Source organism: Eleginops maclovinus, chromosome 7 (assembly GCF_036324505.1).
Source record: "Eleginops maclovinus isolate JMC-PN-2008 ecotype Puerto Natales chromosome 7, JC_Emac_rtc_rv5, whole genome shotgun sequence".
In the NCBI taxonomy this organism is placed as follows: domain Eukaryota; kingdom Metazoa; phylum Chordata; class Actinopteri; order Perciformes; family Eleginopidae; genus Eleginops; species Eleginops maclovinus.
The window spans coordinates 4,514,265-4,536,445 of NC_086355.1; the positions used below are offsets into that span (position 1 = coordinate 4,514,265).

Below are 22,181 nucleotides of genomic sequence, written 5' to 3' on the forward strand. Positions count from 1 at the left end.
GAAACAGAGACCACTGCAGGACATGATTTCACAGTTTTATTTTTCTTTATGAAAAGGATCAAAGATGTTGTGTTAAGTCCCTATAAAACAATAAGGTAAAGTAATGTACTTCATTGTTTTTATCAGACAGATTTTCACAGATGATCATTATTCGGTGAGAGGATTCAAAATCTAGTCCAGAATAACCACACCACAACAAAAAGATTGAGTGTACTGTAGACTTGTTAAAGACCTGAGCCCTGCTTCCCTAATCAGTTGATTTCTTATTAAAATACTGTTCCATAATTTCCCATAAAAGGCACATGTATTCATTATCGCTGAACAAATACCAGACTGTGTTTTCCATCCTTTCCAAGAACTCATTTTGTGAGATGTCTGTCAGCGTGATTCTTATCTTTCTACCAAATTTCCACCACCAAAATCAAATGTTTTCAGGTTTTTGTGGCCCTTCATCTCAGTGCTCCTTCTTCAGCTTGGCCAGAGCCATGAGCAGCTGGTCCCTTCGCTCTATCCGGGCCGACAGATGCTGCGGGTCGTTGGGAATCAGCTCACACATCTCCTGTAGACAAGAGGGAAAAACATGTGAGAAAAAAGCCAATTGTAGAACACTTTCAGGTTGGGCTGCTTAAAAAACAATCGTCCTTATTGATTAATCTGCGGATAGTTGGTTTAGTCTATGAAATGAAAGAGGCCACAGACCCAACGTGACATCCTAACATTTCTTGTTTTGACAGCACTCCACTTCCATGTTTTGGTTGAGATGGTTTTCCCACTTTATGCGAACTGCACCCAAGGACACATGTACCATGAGCAACACCAGCTTTTCAAGTGGACACGGACCATTAGACCGTGCCCTGGTACGACCCAGTGTTTACATTCATCAAATGAACTGGACTTTAGGCTCAAGTGTTCTTGGCCTGTGTAAACCTCCTCACACTTGGTGCAGAATGCTGCAGCGTGTCTTATAAGGAACACACATTCCCCCCCGTACTGGCCTTCCTACACTGCAGTAGCTTCCTGTAGGTTTAAGGTTTGATTCTTAGACTTGATTTTTTTTGCCTACAAATCATCAAATAAGCCAGATCCAACCTCTATCTGGGCTTTTACAATCACACTCCCAATCTAGGTCACTCATGTCAGCTGTGCAGTGTCTCAAGATCCACACAGCTAGCATGCCTGTCTTGACAGCAGTGCATGGAGAGAATTAGTGATAAACCCTTAAAATGGAATTGTTATTCCAAAAAATGAAATATGACATTTTGAATGGATGTGCAATGTTTTAGCTGGAGGCCGGTGAGCAAAAACACAAACAAATCAGAACAGTTTATAAATGTTATTTCACTCTCTTCCCATGATCCGTTGAGGTTTTTACAAGTTTGGAGTTGAGGTTACAGGCAACATTGCAAGTGGTTGGACATCAGAGAGACTGTTGCAGCAGCGGTTTCAGAAATGTTCCGGATGATTTCATACTTTATTTTCCAGGGTTGCTGTTTGAGTTTGTTGTGGGTCCGACCTGACTACAGCTGCTTACAAACTTAAGTGCCTTTCAAACCAAAAAAGGGGTTTAAATCTTTAATACTCAAGTGCTTGGTTTTCAGAGCAGTAGACCTTTAAAACTTAATAAGGTCAAACTAAATGTTGGGGGTCACAGTAGAAAAGTTGCTCCAAGGTGTGAATCAGAAAAATTACAACTTTGTTCAACATGTAAGACATTATTTAAAGTGAAAGCCTTTTATAAGAGCATGACTTTCTGTACAAAAGGTTTCTCAGCGAGGCATAAAGCAGCAGAAAACCAGATTGAGCGTGTCTGCTCTAAACTATGTGACCTGAAACTATTTATTGCACCGGGTCAGGGTTCCCTCACTTAGTGACCTTCTGTGGCTAACGTTTTAACAGCCTGTGATAGCATGTGACTAAGTAACGCTGCTTAGGAGAGAGCAATTTGGCGCCGGGGTGAGAAGAAACTCTTGACTTTCAGTCATGCAGAACTAAAGACACTATCAGCGAAACATTCTGTTCATTCAATGAAACAGGAGGGAGAAATCAGGCAGAAATATCTGTTCTGATTGTTAGGTTTCAGTTCATGAAATCTAGGGTGTTTCAGTGAAAGCGGTATCTCTTCTTCTGCCATACTTACGCTAACGATGCTCTTGGCTGAATCACCGCTGGAGAAGTCTGGTACCGGCCCAAAGGAGTTCAGGACCCTCGTTATTCCCACTCCATACCGCTTCATGTAGTCCTCCAAACCTGAGGGAGGACAGCTGATCAGGAGGGGAGAACATGGGCAACATTGCACACATCTTACAACCTTTGGTTCACATTTACATCATGACATATGCTTTAAAGCACCAAAGCGGATTAATAAAGTGAAAACGTGACTCAGATGTGGCAGAAAAAAGTTGATTAGGGGCAGACAGAGATGTACCTTTGATTTAAATTGAAACAAGCTTCAAACCCGTAGTGACTGAAGGTTGAAGGCTCTACTTTATGTATGAGGCGTGAGTGTTTCTCCAATACTTAGATGGAAAGTGCGACACACTTAAACCTGTGTTTTGACCGCTAAACTAAATGACATTATCCTGTGATGAAACATCAATTTGTAATAACAGAATGGCTCAACATGCACTTAAATGTCTCTTAATGCTGACATAAACTATCTATAGATATCATCACATCGTCTCTTTTGCTCTTTTCAAGATTATGCGTCCGGCCGAGTTAGACTCAGACCTGAAGATTCACTTTCAACTATTTGACACCTGAGGCTTCACAATGCCTTTTTGGCATACCTGCGAAAAATTGCTATGTATGCCTCTGCAGAACTCAACGTTTCTAACAACGGTATTTGCATTTGTTATGTCTCAAAGCTGTGGGTAAATATTTCCTGTGTTATATCATGTTAAAATCAGCCTTTACCTCTTGAATGCGTTGACCCCCCAGTGAACCACTTAGACTAAAACTACACAATCGCTCTGAAATGTGAACTCCTGCAGGGATCACATGTTGAACAGCTTCTGCTTTGAGGCTTGTTTTGCCTTTGTTTAACTTTCAGTGTGATCATTGGAAGTTAATCCCTTATTACTCCTATTGATTAATCTCTAATGATTTATTTGTGATGTAGGAAACAGGCTCTGTCTGATGAATGATTTATGTGCCTGACTAGTAAACTGTTAAAGATTAATACATGACTGACACGGGGGGAAAACCCTTAAACTCCTGCTTTTGTGTTCACTCTGGAAATGAATTACAATTCAGGTAAAATATTTTATATAGCATTAAGTCAATTAACAGAACTATGTCAGGATTCCTGCTCCTTAAAGTCCTCTGACCTTTATAACTAGAAATGTAAGTTTATTCCCTGCCATATAATTAAAATCGTACTTCAGTAATCACCAAATTGACCTTTAATGTTTCTAAAATATACAACAGTTCCTATAAACACCACTGTTTGCTCTACTGCCGGTTTACGAAGCTGCTTTTCCTCAAATATCATTTAAAGAACATGCATTTCAGCTGATAATGCATCCTTGTTTTTATCTAAATGAGGGATTATAACAACCTACTGGCTGAAATGAGCTAGCACCTTCAACATGCGTAGATGCAGTTCAGGGATGCAGACAGCTAATGATCGATTAGCACATATATTAAAGACGGCCAGCAGTATAGTTTAACAGTCCTGTGATAATAAATGCTCCAGTGGGAACTATTTTAGAAGCAATGAAAAACCATCTATAAAAAAATAAGTACGTGCCAAGAGTTCTTCACACCAGCGCTTTAATTAAGGTCAGAAAGTGTCCACTGAAATAGTTCTCATATTAAGTTTCATACGAAATACTTAAAAAGTGCAGCACTCTTTTACTGTAGTTTCAGAAAATGAACGTGTATTATTATATACATATTGTTTAGAAATATGTGACAACAATGTAGCTCCAAAATTCCCCATTTGGTAAATCCCTTCTCTACCTCGTGTGTTTCATCCCGAAGCTGAACTATGAATGTTTACATGAATCCTAGTGGGACTCACTATATATGACAGAGCAGTGTGATAAGTGCCATCTACCTTCAACCAAACACAGACTTTGTGTGGGAGGGAGATACCGGGGCTATTTTTTCTTGACATGCAATTCATCTTTCCTTCCTTTGCTGCCGTTGTTGGACTTTCTTCAAAATCAAGTTTTAAAAGCCTAAAACAAAAGCCCCTGATTCACACTTTACTTTTGTCTCGTACAACACTGTTCATGTGTTTGGTAAAGACAAACATACACAACAAACTGAGCTAAACTGGAGATGGAGAGAAAAGACATGGTCAAGCATTCAGAAGTTGAATTTAGTAAAACTACTGAAAGATTAGCGTCAAAATAAACTTAAAGAGCGAAAGGTCTGATGCTGCAGGTCGGTGGGGTTAATCAAAAACACTCTATATACTGATGGCTTGTGGATTCCTCCCATACTGATTAATAACATTTCATCCTAATGAATTATATTACATCCTCATAAATGTGTTTATTACAATTTGCTTTATTAATCTGGCTCTGCGAAAGTATCCCAAAAACTGAAATGATTAAATAAATGAAGTGGAAAGGAATGTTTGATTTATTTCTGAGATGTAGCGGTGAAGTAAAGTGCATTATTTTGTTTATTTTTGTTCATAATTTACTTTTAAAGCGTCTTTGAGTACCAGGAAAAGCACTATATGTACTGTATACTGTACCATGTAGTATTAGTATTATTATTATTAAGCACATAAAATGGACTTAGTTACTTTACTCTTAAAATTGTAAAAACGCAGGGAGTGTATCGACGTTTTTCTCAGATTTTTTACGCCTTTTTGCCATAAAATTAAATCACCATTGTAGCTTTTGTGAATCCAAGCTGACAACATAAAAGAAGAAGACTTTTCAGAGCCTCCTTCAAGACTACAGGAGGTCTTCAGTGGATTATAATGCTCTTCTGTGCAGGTACATGGTTTTACAAAAGCAGAGTCATTCAGAGCAGAGACAGAAAGCCTGAGTGCTCCAGTATCTGATTGGAAAGATTTAGGGATGGGAAGTAACAACAGGAGCAGTTCTTTGCAATCTTTTGAGAACATGATCATACGTTTGTTTCCTGGGCAGAAAGCGCCAGCACTGTAACTACAGGTGGAGTTGGCACCTGGTTTGAAGGCCCCGATGTGGGCTCTGTGAGTTTTAGATTACTGGTGTGAGGGAGCGCATTCATGGCCACCCATCAAAAGACTCCTTTGTTCGGTCAAAGCGTCCTTTTTTTCTGTGTGTGTGTACACCGTCAGGGTTTCTCTGTGGGTTTCACACTCCCCTTTGATATTCTCCATCTCAGTGAGGGTTCACTCTCGCTCTCTGACACACACTATGGTACAGCACATGTATGTAGTGCGGAGATTTGTGAGCCATGTCCCTGTTGACTCTCGCATTTTCCCTGTAACTAAGGGCCTGGTTTTCTGAGTGAGAGCTATGGTGGATAAATGTCATGAGAAAACTAACAGGTACTTTTTTTCCTATTAATAATCAGTCACATGATTTGTAGGTTTGCCTTAGCGCTGTAGTAGATCTGTGTTTGCGTTGTATAAACTACATCTAACCCTTTTCCCAGTCATTTTAAGTGTGTTTCCTCTCATTGTTTTCGTATTACATGCCTATGAGAAAGACCAAGTGTCGCAATAGACACGTTTTTTGCTTTCTGATGCCATGATGAAGTACATTTTGATTGAACACTGTAATGGATAAAGCCGTGTTTTGATTGGTCGCCACCATATACAACCTTTAAAGAAAATTAATTGATTTAGGTTGCAAAGGAAGGACCATTGCATAAACAACAACAGGAAGAAGATAGAGCTTGGTAATATTCTCTAGCGATCCCACAAACAGCATTTACATTTTTAAAAAAAAAGTTATTTATGGGGGCCTTTTGCCTTTAATCAGATAGGAGAGTGACAGGAAAGTGGGAGAGAGAGTCGGGGTGGGATCCGCAAAGGACCACGGGTCGGGAATTGAACACGGGTCGCCGGCGTACGGTGCAGGTGCACGGCCGGGGCCAGCATTTGCATTTTTAAACCCAAAAATAGGAACATGTGATAGGATCTACCACTTGGTTTGACCACATAACAATCATTTCTTTAAGCTCTAGCTTGTAAAATAAGAAACCCCGAATACCACAGATCAAACACTTGCATCAAAACAAAAATGTGCACCTTTCCCCTCTTCTTTCTCTCTAATTACCTTTCTGTCACTTACATTTTTGCTCTTAGCAAAAGCAATAAAGCCCAGAGAGGGAACTTTACCTGCAGGTGCATTGAGGTGCATTGTTTCCATGGGACCTATAAAGGCGTAGCGCATTCCCAGCCCCTCTGACATCAACAGGTCGATGTCCTTCACAGAGATAACGCCATCCTGGGAAAAAAGAACACATGAACTATTCCTTTATTCTCACTTTGAAACATACTTTCTTTCTCTTTCAGTACAGTGTGAACCCGGCAACCCTGAGCCATCCAGCAGGTGCTTCCCACTAATTTCCCTGTGTATTTTGTTGAAGTTTTTAATGATTTGTTTTAGATTTAAATGTATTTTAGCCGGGGGGATATTTCAGAATCAGAACCGGAACTCCTTAGTCCCACAGCGAGGAAATTTACAGCGCTACAGCATAAAAAGTGTGAGTAGCCATACATTTTAAACTAAAGTACAAAAGAAAATCGAATGTATGCTACAAAAATAAGTATCAGCATGATAAAAAGTAAGTTACATATCAAATAAATGAAGTAGCATCAAGTGAGAACATCAAAAGTGTGTAGGAAGGAGATTTTGCACATGAGTAATAAAAAACGAGAAAGTGTATTTTGCACATGACAGTGATTCAACAATGGAGTAGCAGCCAGTAGTGACAGTAATAAATTGCAGAGCAGTGTATATTGCACAACAGTGTCGTATTAGTCTGTATTGGTCACCTACCACAGCTAGTACACAACAAAACAGCAACATAGCATCGCATAGCAACTGAACATACAGACAGGAACAGATACGGCAAAATAAAGATCAAACCACACATCACATTTGTATTTCTTCCTGCAGCAGTCAGACTTTACAATGACCACGGCCCCTGCAACACCACCAAACCAATACAGACTATAACACACAGTTAATACCTACTGTCTGTCCACTGTAACTGTTAAAGAGGTGACTGTGCCATGTGCAATATACCCTTTCTACACACTATTGATGTTCCTCTTGATGCTAACTCATATGTTCGCTCAATTTCTATCATGCCGATACTTATTTTTGTTACATACATTTGATTTTCTTTAATTAACATGTGCTTTCCTCTTTATTTGATATGTTACTCTACTGCTTTTGTGTTCTTATTTCTGCCTTTTGTCTGAACTGTACATTTCCCTGCTCTGGGACGAGTAAAGCATCTCTGATTCTGATGTTACAACCACAGTGGAGGTCGGGTCAAAGCGTTTTACCCTCAGTGTTTTTTTGACCAACCAAATTTCCTTTGATCCCAACTACTCCCACTGTATAGAGTTTCCCTAATCAGCCAATTGTGTGTCCCCGGGATAATGTTGGTAGCACCAAGAGGATGGAGGGGAGGCTGGAAGGAAGCAGATGGAGGGAGTGGTTCAGGTAATCTCAGGGTTAGAGATACCTGTTGGCCGACCACGCTGGAAATCAAAGCTCAGATTCGGAGGCAGAGAGCGGGGTGAGCAAGGGGAGAGGGACAGGGTCGTCTTTGTTTGGGTCCTGCGTCCAACAACGGGCCTGTTATCTGAGCAAAGCGGGGCGGTGGGTGGGGTCTTTTCTCCACCGTAATCACTGGGGGGCAACCAGCCGCTTTCTCAGCCACTCTGCTTTCCAATGCTGGCCCCGACTCAAGGACCATTAACTGTGTGTGTGTGTGTGTGTGTGTGTGTGTGTGTTTAGAGGGGTGAGGGAGGGTCTCTGTTATGTGAGCAGATTCACAAAGGCCTTGATGCTCAATGACAAACTTCTGGGGACCTTTCAGGTTTTTTCCTAGAAGTACTCAGGGGGTAATTGAAAGGTTAACAAGCTTTTAGTGCCTGGTCACTTATAACAGTCACAGATTCAGTCTTTTTTTTATTATCTGTAGTATTTAAAGGAGTTTTTTCACCATGCTGTACAATGCTTTGACGCTTAAATAAGTGTTGAAACGCCTAAGAGAAATGTTGCAGATTTGAGCAGTTTTTTTCAGATTATTGCCCGTTTAGAAATTCCTTTCTTTTTATTTATATTTTTAATTTATCGTCTTCTTTCATTAAAAGATAAACTCTGTTCAGAATATAAACTCATATTTTTTACACATACAGTAGTATAGGTAAACCACAACAAAAGGGGCAAGAAAAAAACAAAAAGCAAACTGTAATACAAAATAAATAAAGGAAAAGAAAAGCTAAATGGAATGGGTGAGATATTTACAGTTCAATTAAAGCGGATTATAAAGCAATGATTCATACAGTTTATATTTCGTCATAGGTCGAACATAACAGAGGGAAGATTTCACACACATCCAGTTACAGTTTGCTTCCTTACGAAATACGTTGTTCTGGAAAATCTGGGATGGAGTGACTAGTTGCTGGTCATGAGTCGACTGCCATTGGTTATGGCTAGTTATATTACAGGAAGTAATGTGGCGGAGCATATTCGTACAAAATGTAATGGTATAACACACCCTCAGTAATACAATGGGTCTATTTGACTCGTCATTAAAAGGAACAGGTGTAACTAATAACATTAACAAGAGCTGTGCTCCATTTAAGTGTCCAAAAGAAGTCATGAGTGTTACAGTGAGACAGAAGGCCCAAAATAACCCTGGAAAAGTAGCATCTAAATGTGCTTCTCCTATTGTCAAAATATCCATAAATCCCATATAGACGTCACATGTGGTTTAGCTAATGCTTTTATGCAACGTGACTTACATATATATTACTTCACTACTGTAGACGTGCATGGCACAGCTGACATGTTGACTGCAGGGCCTGGGAATCAAACCACTAACCCTCTAATTGGTACTGGCTTGTGTTCAGGTCATAGTCATAGCTTCATCGAGGTTGGACTCTTTGTTAAGTCAAAGGCACACATTTGCATAAAAACATTAAGAACTACTAGATTCTGTGCAAAAGAAGCATTGTCTTTGAGAAACATTTTGAACACAGTGGTGTAAAAAATGACCTCCTGTTGTCGGCTGTTTCAGCCTCAACTGCACTGACTAGACTTAAAGGATTTCTATACTTCACAGAGAGGAATGGTAGATGAAAGATAGAAGAAACTCACACAAACAAACTAAGCTAAAACTGAGAGATGTATAACATAAGTGGTGACTTGGAGTGACAGCTTGTTGAGAGGTAGGTAGTAATCAACTTTTCCCCTCACTCAGGTGCACTTCAGCCTGAAACCTATGACACCATTAAAAAGTAAAACCAAATGAACCAGTTCTCAGACCGCGAGACTTCAACTCGTAACACACCTGATAGTGACTGAAGAGATAAAAATGGTGGAAATGACAAAAATCGGTTCAGAGAAAAATCATATTCACTGAAAAATCCCATAAACCCACACAATGACCTGACATATTAGAAACTAGCTGTTGGGTGCTATCGTAGCTATCGCTGGTAACAACTACAATCCCTTATACCACTGAATACCCAGGTGTGTTAAATGGACTGGGACCATGTGTGTTTTGTTGCACCATGGTATCTTCTTTAAGTGTTATCTGCTTATGTAAATGGAGCCCCATTAGATTCTGATGCGGCATTTGCTAATGTTCCTGGTTGGGGGAATTCCACTCAGGAATAGGCTTAACAAGAGAAACCTCCTTCTGTACTTTTAAAGATTAAAATATCAAAAGGCAAACATTGAAAATCTCAAAAATTATGAAATAGCAAACAATTAAATGGTACTGGAAAGTAAAACAGTTCTATCTTATAATTTCAATTGAAAAATGACATTCAGACACATGTCTTGGCAGTGTGATGAAGCTCAGATCACCTGATTCTCCCACTTCACCTTCTCCTGACTCAAGAGGCTAAAAAACCTCCACAGTGTGTGTCTCGAGGGCACAAATATAATAACCCCTTTTCTGCTTGGAGACAAGTTGAGCAACACCTCAAACATCCAACCTGACTGAAAGAGAGCCGGGCCCACATCCTGATCTCACAAGAGTGACCTGCTCAACAACCTTTACCAGAGAACTGTCAAAAAAACATGAAGATCATTCCTGTTGGACAGGTTTAGGACAGTGTGTTGACAACCGTAAAAATACAAACATTTAATTGATTTAACAAAGTATGTCGTGGGGGATGTTAAAAAATCCTTCCTCTGGTTTTGAGTAAGAAGCAAGCGAATGCATGTTTTGTCTCTACGGAATATTCCTCGGCTGCTTTCTCGTGAGGATAACACGTTGACAATGTTTTGTATGGTCTTTCAGTTTGTCCCAAAATTAAAAAAATGTTCTAAAAAGCCGTAAATTCTCTTCTTAGAGATTTATGGTGGCTGTGAAGAATGTGAACAAACGTGAAAATGTGTTTAGAATATCTTTCTTAGGACAAAGGTGCTACTAGGTAATACAAATGATGGCTCTGTTCCATTTAAACATCACACCATAAGAGGTTGCCAGCATGCTCATAAGCAGGGCCTTTGAGATGAGATACCAAAATGGAATAAAACAAAGAATCATTTATGTTATCAATTTTAATGCCAAGTCAAAATATCAGCTGCGAAAAAGGGTTTTTATTTCTCTGCCATTAACTAAACAGTAAATCAGGTCTAAATCTGTCCTGGAGATAATGATTGGATTATTCAGATGTTTGTAGGAGTCATTTTGATTCTTTATGTCATTAGGATGTCTAGAGGAAAGATGGCTTATAGTTATTATAGCAAATCTGGCACCATAAAGAAGTAGAAAAATAGCTGTGTGAAGCTTTAACTTCCTCTATTGGTGTTGAATGAAAGAATATGACAGCATATTTGGCTAATTTTCTAAGAAAAACTATTAGAATTTTGAGGATTAGTTTCAAAAATGAAAAGTAAAAGTCTCAAACATTCTCTGAGATTTATGTAGTTAACTTTTAGAAAAGCTCTGAATATTCTCCAAGATAAAAAACTCATAACTTTTAGACACTATCACAAAATCTGTGGTGTGATGATCTTTAACACAGTTTTCACACATAGATTTGTGACAATTTATTAAACAAAAAAGAAATCTGATTTATTTTCTTGAAAATCACCAAATTCAAACTTTGAAATTCAGAAATATTTCATAAAATGTATCCTCTTTCAACTCAGCTATTTTTTTATATGTTTGAACAAACAAAGGCCCCAATAAAAAATGTTTCCCGATTGTCAAATATAAAGACTGGTTGGGGGTTGGTTGCTTGACAACAGAAATCCTCAGTGGGGGTTGGTGTCTTTGCCTCCATCACCTCACGACATGATGATGAGTAGACAATAAATAAAGTCCCAACATTCTTTATGTCCATGTTTTTTTTCACAGCTTATTAACTAAATGTGATATAGATCAGACATTTCTGTGGTCACCGTTGAGTTCTTGCTGGAGTTTTGTCCAACCCTTTTACAGCTACGTGGCATTTTTGTCAGCTGGGACCTAAGGGTGCCCTCAGGGTTAATTCTCCTCGACAGGAGACTCACAAGTGGGTGATCCACGGACAGTATGGAATGTCATGTAGATATGTGTCTGAGCTTTCACGGCTCTGTGTGAAGACACAAATATCACATAGTAGACGCAGGGATGCCATGTTACAGCCAGCGCAGATCCAGGAAGAGGAGGGAGATATTAAACTCGGCTTCATTTCCTCGAAGTAAGCTGGGTGCTTTATTTCTCAGAAGCAGAAAGCCAGTGAGATGTTCCCCCTAGTGACTTGTTTCTTGAGTTTGACTGAACTATCAAGAGCTTTCACCTGACTGCAGGCCCTCTTGGATCATCAGTCGACCAGGAAAGATCCTCTTGAAACAAAAAGATCACTCGAAGAGAAAGAACAAATTCCCGAAACATTCGAAAAAGTCACAAAATAGACAAACAAGGGTCTTTGGTTGCAGGGCATCCCACACGTCTTCCCTTAGTGCCTGTTGCTCTTTTATATCGGTATCTAATAAATGTGGAGAAGTCATTTTTAGTGCTCGGACATCACATTTCCATAACAAAAAACTACTTATATGTCCTAAATAACATTTAAATAGCATGCCAACTAACAGCATTTGGCTTTCTTAATGTTAAAAAACCGTTGCATTTACATAACAATATATAATATAAGTATAAACACTTGACTTTGAAGGTAAGATCCATCCACAAAGGGTAAAATACCTTTTTGAAATCGCACCCGATATTGTGCACATATAAAGTTAGATGTGAAGTTTTTTCACTACCTGCAAATATCATCCTCATGATTGTGTTAAGAAACACATTCATACCCAAAGAGGGTAGGATGTCTTCCTCTGGGAACAACAAATGTTTATGGCAAATCCAGATATTACAGTCAGTGGACCAACAGTATCATCCATAAAGCCACGGCCTGACAGTCTCAACAAATATGAAACTAACAGAGTTCCTCAAAGCTGTTTTTTTAATTGCTGCGTCATTGTTTCAGACTGCAATTCGTTCAATGTATTTTTCTGGGAATTGACTATATCTGATGAAGGTTTTAAGAAGCCTGGGAACCACCAAGCAGCTGTAACAAGTTCTTCTGCATGTATATGCAAATATATGAATGTCATGTTATTAAGTTGACATTGGAGAATGCCTTGACATTAAAAAGGCTGAAAATAATTGCCATGACTCTAGAGAATGCACATGCCACAGGAGGGAAAGCTTACCCTGAGGATGCTGGAAGAGAGTTTACAGCGGACCAGCCTGTTCTGACTGTCAGTGTACATTCCTCTTGATCAGCACTTGCGTCATCCGCCCGTTTAATCTGTCGATATGTCGGATTACCTCAGAAAGGAGTCTATTTTCAGATCATGGTTGTGCTGCTTCCATTATTTTATTTTCTGTTAAAGAAAAGTTATTTCATGCCATTTGCAAAAGGGATTGTGATTGACATTTTTGTCTTTGTTAAACATCTTTGTAGAGCGGCAATAAAAACTCAACCATGCGAGATACCGTCACATCTTAGAGATCTTTTGGTGAAAAGTTAGATAATGAGTATTTTCCGTGCAATAGCTCCTCAAGTGGAGGTGGTAGGAAGTCAGGACCCGCCAAATTCGCTCCCCTAGTTTCATTTGGCTTCAGGGCTGGTGTAATTCCATTGCATAATGGCCTTTAGTATAATTGTAGTTTTAATCGACTTATTGACATCGACTAGTATCTTAATCCTCACTTTGCTTTAAACTGCAAACACATCAATAACAACTTCTTTTGTATAAGTTTAAGAAGTTTAATTGCCAGATAATGAGCTAAATGCTGTTTGAGACATCGTGACACATTTTGAAATTGAAATTCTTTTATTTTACTTTTTAAAGGGCCTTCTTCTTAAGTCTCCAAATCCACAACTTAAAACTACATTAAATACCTCGAGCATCAAGGTAGTGTTATTGTTGACTGGTATCCAAACTATTATTCACTCCTTTCTAAACATTCCCAAGAAGGCAATAGAAACTTTAAAACAGGTAATTAGTAATGAATCAGTCTTGCAGTGACTATTCTGTACTTAAATGATAGTCTGATCAAACACAAGATGCCATGACAGTGGCGTCACATCCATCAACATCGTCATGAAAGCAATGAACATATTTTCATAAAAGCATGAAGCACACACGCGATGTACCAACGTCACTATTAGTGTGAACTAGAAAACATCCCTTCATGCAAGTATGCTTCTTCAGTACTCTAGAGAAGTGTTATTAATCCTTTACTTCACATGACTTAAAACAGATTTCCTTTCTGTCAATTTGAATGAACAGTTCTGAGTCTGACACTTAGAAGTTCCCGTGTCACCGATAATGCCAAGTGGGTAAAAAATGTCCCATCCCTTTATACCAAAGGGTGGAAATTAATTGGAGCCGCTTAGCTTATGAAGACAAGACACACACACACACACACACACACACACACACACACACACACACACACACACACACACACACACACACACACACACACACACACACACACACACACACACACACACACACACACACACACACACACACACACACACACACACACACACACACACACACACACACACACACACACACACACACACACACACACACACACACACACACACACACACACGTCGGGTAATGATTAGTTGTATTTACAACTCTTTTTTTTAGTTCCTTGAAAGTGTGTGTGTGTGTGTGTGTGTGTGTGTGTGTGTGTGTGTGTGTGTGTGTGTGTGTGTGTGTGTGTGTGTGTCTGATACAGTTACACACTGTAACTTGGGGCTACAATAATGTCAGCGACAAGGACACAATGTGCAGATTTGGTTGTGAAAGGTAGGCTCTTTACACTTTAGGGACAGAGAGAAGAGAATGAGGAGGCAGAAAGAGAGACACTGATCTGAGTCTTTCTTCAGGGATACTATATCCAGTGTTTGTGTGTGTGATTGTGTGTGTGTCGGCCATGAAATGAGAGATAAGTCAAGTAGAACTGTATCAGTCCCGAGAGGCGCAACGGGTTTGGAAAGGATTTGCTCAAACCTACCGTAGTTTTTCATCTCAACAGCTATAATCATCTTGAAATCAATTTAACAGTCATTAGTTTTTTGGTTTCAAATCTTCTGAGCTGAAGAAGTTATTTTTTGTATTTGGCTTTAAGGGGGACTCCGCTAATGTTAAACAGTCTAGTTAATCAGTTCAACAGTCAAGGGCCTGCAGAAACATTTGTAGGACAAATCTTAAACCTGTGCTAAAAACGTGGTCCATGTTCTTGAAAGACATGAGCGTTAACTAGCCTGGGTTTGATGAAAAATGCTTTTGTTCTGCATCATGGGAAATTTAAGAACTAGGCTTTTTGGAGCTCAGTATATTTCGGCTTCTGCTGCATCAGAAAAAAAAGCCCAATCACTGCAGTAGCTCTTTGATGCTGCAACATATATATTTAAAATACTTTTCCAACAAAAATAATATCGTATATGCTTCATCTTGCTTGTTTTTTACACAGATGTAAGCCCCCTATTCTGCTGATTTCTACATGCTATGATGCACCCACTTTAAACGAGTAGAAGGTGCTCAAAAGGAAAAAAAATGGAGAGATCTAAGAGTCAAGAGCAGACAGGACACACTTGTAATGCAACAAATATTAAAACAAAAGAGTGACACAAGAGCCTTGAAACCAAGACAAAAGAAAGAAAGCAAGATTGAATATTTGGAGCAACAGAAAGCTCTGCTGTTATTAAATAAAGAGGGTAATTTGAGGAAAATCTGATGTTTTTATCATCACTAAAGCCTGAATAACAATGAGATGTCTTCATGTGAGTTCAGTTCAGGTTACAATTGTCCTCCCTCTCCCCGTCCTGATTATCATCCCAACCATTTCTTCCATGAGTGATCGTGTAATGGTGCCTGTCATCGGCGGCTGAAGCTCGTTTACTCTCATTGTGGTCCTTTTTTTGGAAGGAGTCCGTGGAGATTATAGCAGAGGTTGGCTGACAGGGGGCTTCCTCCTTTCTGCCTCCATTACAAAACCATCTGCAGTGATACTCTGCCACACAAAGCCTCGCTGAGACTGAGGAGCTTTTGTCCAGAGATAGAAGCAAACACGCACACACACACATGAGGACCTCCCTAAAGACGTAGGACCTAACCCTAACAATGGTGTCATGTGTTTTTTTTGTTGGATACATATTTAGTATTTACTCATCTGTGACAAAATGATTATTTTCAAACATTTAAATGGACTGATGCAAAATTCACCATTAAAACGTGCAAGGTTTACTCAAAATAAGCAGTGTGTGTTCAAGTAGAGATACAGCTTTGTTGAGAGGACAATGAGTTGTCATAAAATAAAAGATTTTGTCAAATAAAAGATGGCTCTCTGTTTTCCATGGGGCGGCAGTAGCTCAGTTTCAGGGACTTGGCTTGGGAACTGAATGGTTGCTGGTACGATTATCGGACAAAACATCTGAGTGAAGAACTCGAGGATTAATAAAGTATGTATTTCTTTCTTTCTTTCACTATCAGGAACCAATACCCGTATTTTTTTATTTACTCTCGTGATGTAGGTGTGAAAATGGCAAATAGGGGGGCAAAATTGCTTAGTGTTAACGTCATATATAATAAAGATAACTACAAAAGAAAAAAACAGGGGTCATAGAAGTGGATGCAAACAGGACATGGGTGACAGGATCATTTTTTTAATTGCACACTAGTGTCAAAAGTGTGTTCAATGGTTCACTTAAGGACAGAAACGCTTCACTGACCTGCACCAGCCTCCAGGACTCTGCAATTATGGCCGCCTGCACTCTGTTGAGGGCAAAGCCGTCGATCTCTCTCCTCAGACGGATAGGCGCCTGGCCAACCTGAACCAAGAGATGTCAAGAATAAATATACTATACCCCTTTAAGTGTCCCTGCATGATTAAGAAGCTGAAGCAAATATTTATTTATTTTACACCCAACCAGGCAATGAAGTCAACAAGTAATGATATGTACCTTGTTGAGACTTGCTTGGGAAAAACATTGTGTGTTTATACAGGAACAAGTGACACTATATGTCACACCTTCTTTCTTTCACTTTTTGTTGCTTTAGAAATTCCTTTAAATCAGATTTCTCATAAACCTGACATTGACTCACGCCACGCTTCTCTCAGGCAGGTCCGGACATCCCTCTGATTGTGTAATCTGGGATCTTTACCTTGGTCATTAGGGAGTAGGTGGTGTCCATAACGGCCGCGGCTGTCTCAGGGTGAGGTACCAGCTCCACCAGTTTGACGTAGTACGGTGGGTTTACCTGTGGAGCAAAGAACAATCAGTCATCGTACGATGGCTAAGTACCGCATAATCTCTATAACAGATTATGAAAGGGAGAGATTTGGGTATTTGAAATGTGGTTTCCTTTTTGGAGTCCACCTAGTATTAACCAATCACGTTTGAGTAAGCTTTGGTTGAATGCGAGTAACAGTTCGTCTAGAGGAGCAAAACAGGTCGAACACATCACAAGGTTTCAAGGTTTTATTTGTCATATGCACAGCATATACAACGTATGTGTTGGCAATGAAAATCTTATGTCCCATGCTCCTCCAACAACTCAACATACATGGTGCAAATAAGATAATAAAATAGTGCAAAAAGAGAGAAGAATATTTACAACAACAACAATAAAGATTTGAGGATGGGAAATATATACGTATGTGGAATACATTGAAAGTATTTAAATACTTTACACTGTTGAATGAGATAAAATTGCTTTTGCTAAATATAGGAGTCATGTATGATGAGGGTGGGCCTTGTGTTTATACATGATTGGGGCTTTAACTGTGACAGCTTTCCCTTCCAACTAAATGCCCTTAACCCTACCTGCTGGTACCAGGACGGTGGGATCACTAACCGGGTGGGAGACGATGCAGCGACTCCTGTTCTGGACTTTGGAGAAAACGTTGCTTGGCACCAGACAGGAGGTGGAGCTGCTCAGGATGACCTTTTCTCCCACGAGACGCTCTATGTCCTGGAAGACGCTCTGCTTGACATCAAGCTGTTCAAAAACACACTCCTGGAAAACACAGGCACACAGGGGAAGCGTCAGCTCGGGTGCACACACAAAACAGGCTGTGAATTAAATTAGAGAAACGTTCTATTCCCATCATTTCTGTAACTCAGTAAGTAAATCTTATCTATGCTAATGTCTTTGTAACACACAGTAGAGTATTCTGCTCCCACTTTTCAAACTTTACTTGTGATATAAATACAACAATGAATATTACAGAGATTGAGACAATCGCAGGATCTACAACCCCTGTATTAGTTACCCAGTATTTATATATTAAAAGAGCTTCACCATGTATTTTAATACTTAAATGATCACAATAATATATAAAAATGTGGTATTTTGTTTCTTCGTAAGCTTTAAACTACTCATTGTTGTGTCCCAGGGCAAATCCCTTCACCCCAAATTGCTCCTGACATGTAATGTAATGAGAATGTACCCATATAAATCCCCAACTACAACTACAACTACTAGAAGAGATAAAAGGTGAGTGACAATGACCTTAGTCATACTTAGTCATCCAACTTTTTTTGTTAAAGCAAAAACAAAACAAACAATAATCAACATTAACTGGACACAACTAGTTTGAGTTTTAAACAATCCACCACACGCTCAGCTGCATTTAATTGTATTGTCTGCACTCACAGGGTGTAACAAAAGGTGTGGCTGTGAAACGACGGGGGATGATAAATTGTCTCTCCTCACATGTGTAGAACTGCAAGAACTGGCAGAGCGAGCCGTATAACTTCTCAGTGCGTGTGTGATAATGGGATGCTTGATATGGAAACATATAGACAGAGGTGAGGAATGTGAGGAGTAACAAAAGTAAAGCCTATTATCTCCTGGTATGCCCTGCACCGATCCCCTAGAATGGATTGATGCTGAGTCACTCTATGAGTTGCTGATAAGTTCTGTAACCAATCTGACAAACGAGCCTCTTTTTCCCGATAAAAGCATGGATACATACCAGGGAAGATTTGCATAAGGTGGCATCATGGTATTAGAAAATGCTGATTATCTCAACAGGAAGAGGTTTCCTGTTTCCAGTAAGTCCTCTATTGTTCGTTGTTAATGTGAACTCTGAACACAGTATTGATTTATCCGTGCCCTACCTGTCTCTGTGCTCTGATCACCACCCCTGTGATGAAGAGCACTATTGTCTGCTTTAACAGATTCATGCTGGCATAGACATTTTTCTTGGCTTAAGAGGATAACTTTCTCTTTAGTGTGTATCTGTTGTCGGGTAGGTATCTGTGTTCCTAGCATGACAAAGACAAGATGAGTGATTTGGTGTTAAATGTCTTGTTTTAACAGCTGAGCAACTCTGACAATAACCTACTGTTTAACCTTTGTCAGGAAGGAGAGCTCTGCTTCTGTTAGTTCGTTTATAAACACACATCTCAAAAAAGGGCTTATTATAAATGAAAATACTTCCAAAACGCCCTGATACAGTATTATCAGGTTGGTTAGAAAACAATGGGTTTTGAGCTAATAATGAAGGGGCAGAAGTTACAGTAAATATCTGATGAACAACACTGGCACAATCCAAGGTCCTTTATAGTTTCACTTAAAACATAATGTCTCTTATTGTCACTCTTTAAACCATTTAACCCTATATCTTGTACATGTTTGGTTCTTATTAGAATTAAATACTATGTAAAACATAACCGTCTGAAACAATAGGCCTTACTCAACTTCAAAATCCACAAAGAGAACATTCATTGTGGCAAATATGTTCAAATTTTTCTTACACTTTAAAACCTGGAGATGAAGAAATGGTTAATACTTTGCAAACTGTCCAAACTCAGCTGTGTACAGTGGGTTGAGCTTTGTTCAAAAGGTAATCAGTGCTGTCCGAGGTGTCACAGTATGTCACACATATTAACCAAGGATATTCCGCCCTCTTGAGGACAATCAGTGTCATTTTGAAAACACCAGAACATACTGTACTGAGATTACTGATATCACAGCAACATAGCATTCCCGTTAAGACACATAGAATATACATTTTAGAATACCACTGAGGCAAATATGTTTATGTATATCATTTTAAAAAGTCCAGAGTCTCCACATTTGTCGTGTCAAATGTGTGACTGACAAACAAGTAAGTGAAAAAAAACTAAAATATCAGCAGATTTATATTGGTTTTATCATGTGGGGAACATCATGTGCTGGTGCTGGTAGAAGTGAGTGTGTCACCTGGATGAAGAAGGCTCCCTGCAGTGCCTGAGACAGATCATCGTAGCTGCTGATCAGGGCGAGCTGCTGCTTGGCTGCCAGCTCTCCTCTCAGCATGTGAGCTTCCTCCAGCTCCTCCAGCTGCTTCCTGAACCAAACACAGGAGGAAACACAGCAGTTAACACACACACACACACACACACACACACACACACACACACACACAGTTATTATTTAGATCAGATGAGTCAGCAACTAATCTAATTTCTATTCAAAGCAAGTGTTGAGTAAATTCAATTTCAGTTTGTCAAAACAGGGTGCATGCTTACGGACATTCTTTAAAGCTTATTCAGCAAATATCACACACAATAACACCCTCTACTGTTCATTCAGGCAGCTGAATCCCCGATAGAGGCAGATACATTCAATGATAAACACAAATATAAAATAGTTAGATCCTGATTCAGATTGTGTGTTTGCAGTACAGTTTTGAAGTCTGTAGATTTTCTTAACTAGGTTGTTTTTTTCCCCAAATCCCTCTATCATTCCACAGTAATGTTTAACTAGCAGTGACTAAGCTATGAGAGGTTTATAGGTCGGTGCTGGTGTTTGTCCATGTGTCTGTATAGTAAGAGGAAGTCACTGATCACGCAATGTCCATGTATCTTTTATGTAAGCACTGGAAGAAAGAACGGTTATAGGGTCCGTTTTTACATCTTGTTAATGATCCCTTCAATGTTTTGCAGGTCCATGCACCTAATGGCCAAACAGGCATGAAAATAACCTGACCTGATCTCCTCGATGGCCTTGGCAGCCTGTCCTGGTTGGTTGTCATAGATCCTCACACTGTAGCCTCCACTGACAAAAACCATAGCCCAGGAGCGGCCAATCAGCCCACTGAAACAAAACACAAAAAGATGTTCACTCTTGACTGTCACCCGTTCTCTGTAACGAAATCCCATTAAACAATCCAATATGTTTCTGTAATAATGTCTGCATCATCCTTTCCTTTATGTATAGTGTTAAATAAAGCCAATTGAACACCCAAAGTTTAAGAAAAGAGGACTGAATATTTGGCTGTGACAATTAGTATTTACTTTCCAGGTTTAACAGAGGTCACTCCAGAGGACCACCAGGTTTAGCTGAGTGTGTAGGAATAATGAACAGGGTACGGAAATGCAGGTTAAAATGTAAGCCAGGATTGTAATTATTGTACCCCTTAATTGTTTGTTGGTCTCAAATATATTCTGGCTAGTAGTTAACAAGCAGGCTTCAATTTTCTTGTATTAAAGATCTTTTTAAATCAACAGTCACCACAAATATAGCAAGGCAGTATGCAACTTCTCTCTGTGGGTTTATAGCAGGTTCTCCAATGAATTTTGTGTATTAGGGTACTTTACTAAAGTTGAACATGTTTTTTTAACTACCGTATTTAACAGCATCAGAAATTTGGATTGAGATTGTTAATACAAAAACATAAATGATATCTTGTAAATCATCATGTTTTATTAGGGTTAAGCTACAAAGCAGCCCACCTTCTCCAGTAGCAACAGTAATGAACACATGAATGCAACACTTATTAGAGAGATATATCATTCTTGAATTGTGCATTATGCATTGTGCAACACAAACCACAAAATGTAACTAATATGAGTAGGTTACATAATGAAAAGTATTTGAAAGGTAAAGCTGCAAAGGGATCACCAAAAAGTACAACAGATCAGGAAAGCATGTTGCTACATGCCAATCAGTGCAATGCAATCAGTGGGCCTAATCTAAAATGATTGCCAAAAATGGAAATGCAGCTATTGCAAGTAATTTTCATGTCAGCTCTATTAGACTATTACACAACCAGCAACACAATGGGAGCACAGTTTAAAAACCCCTGAAATAGTATTGTTTTGCTCACCTGCCGATCACAGTAATTGTATTTATGTCAGAAGAGCTCATTTTAAGATAGTTGGAAGAGATCTACCAAGCACAGATATATTTCTATCGAAGCTGTTGCACCGCCCCTCTACAGTCACGTTACTATATCTCGGTACGGTAGCCTAAAGGGACCAAATGAGCCCTAAAGGGGAACACATATTACCAATATACATATAACCGACATTAAATACCTGCACTGGTTTATTATATGATATTAAAAACGTAACGCTAGCTTGTAATTTGAGTCAAAATTGAAACGTCTTAGAAACGAATAAAAAACGAACGGGTAGCTTGCACTTGTATCCTAGCAACGGATGAAATCAACTTTGGCCAATCATGTTAAAGAATATTGGTGATTGACGTGTTAGTAACCAATCAGATGTTTGAAAC

The 22,181-nt window shown here is 39.2% G+C and overlaps 1 protein-coding gene across 1 annotated transcript; it reads right to left on the minus strand.

Moving 5' to 3' along the window:
- Positions 1-22: 22 nt before the first annotated feature.
- cryl1 (crystallin, lambda 1) lies at positions 23-21,912 on the minus strand. Its single transcript, XM_063887737.1, has 9 exons — positions 21,772-21,912; positions 20,652-20,759; positions 19,884-20,010; positions 17,529-17,690; positions 16,836-16,931; positions 16,403-16,501; positions 6,293-6,401; positions 2,138-2,247; positions 23-559 (listed from the first exon to the last, which is right to left on the minus strand). The coding sequence occupies exons 1-9, from the start codon at positions 21,810-21,812 to the stop codon at positions 455-457; spliced, it is 957 nt and encodes a 318-aa protein (XP_063743807.1). The 5' UTR covers positions 21,813-21,912; the 3' UTR covers positions 23-454.
- Positions 21,913-22,181: the final 269 nt, after the last annotated feature.

Excerpts from the sequence above, each read along its gene's own strand:
- cryl1 (XM_063887737.1), bottom strand. The coding sequence starts at position 21,812 with ATGAGCTCTTCTGACATAAATACAATTACTGTGATCGGCAG. Across the intron at positions 20,760-21,771 it reads ACAATTACTGTGATCGGCAG|TGGGCTGATTGGCCGCTCCT; the intron begins GTGAGCAAAACA and ends GTTTTGTTTCAG. Across the intron at positions 16,502-16,835 it reads CCTACTCCCTAATGACCAAG|GTTGGCCAGGCGCCTATCCG; the intron begins GTAAAGATCCCA and ends CTCTTGGTTCAG.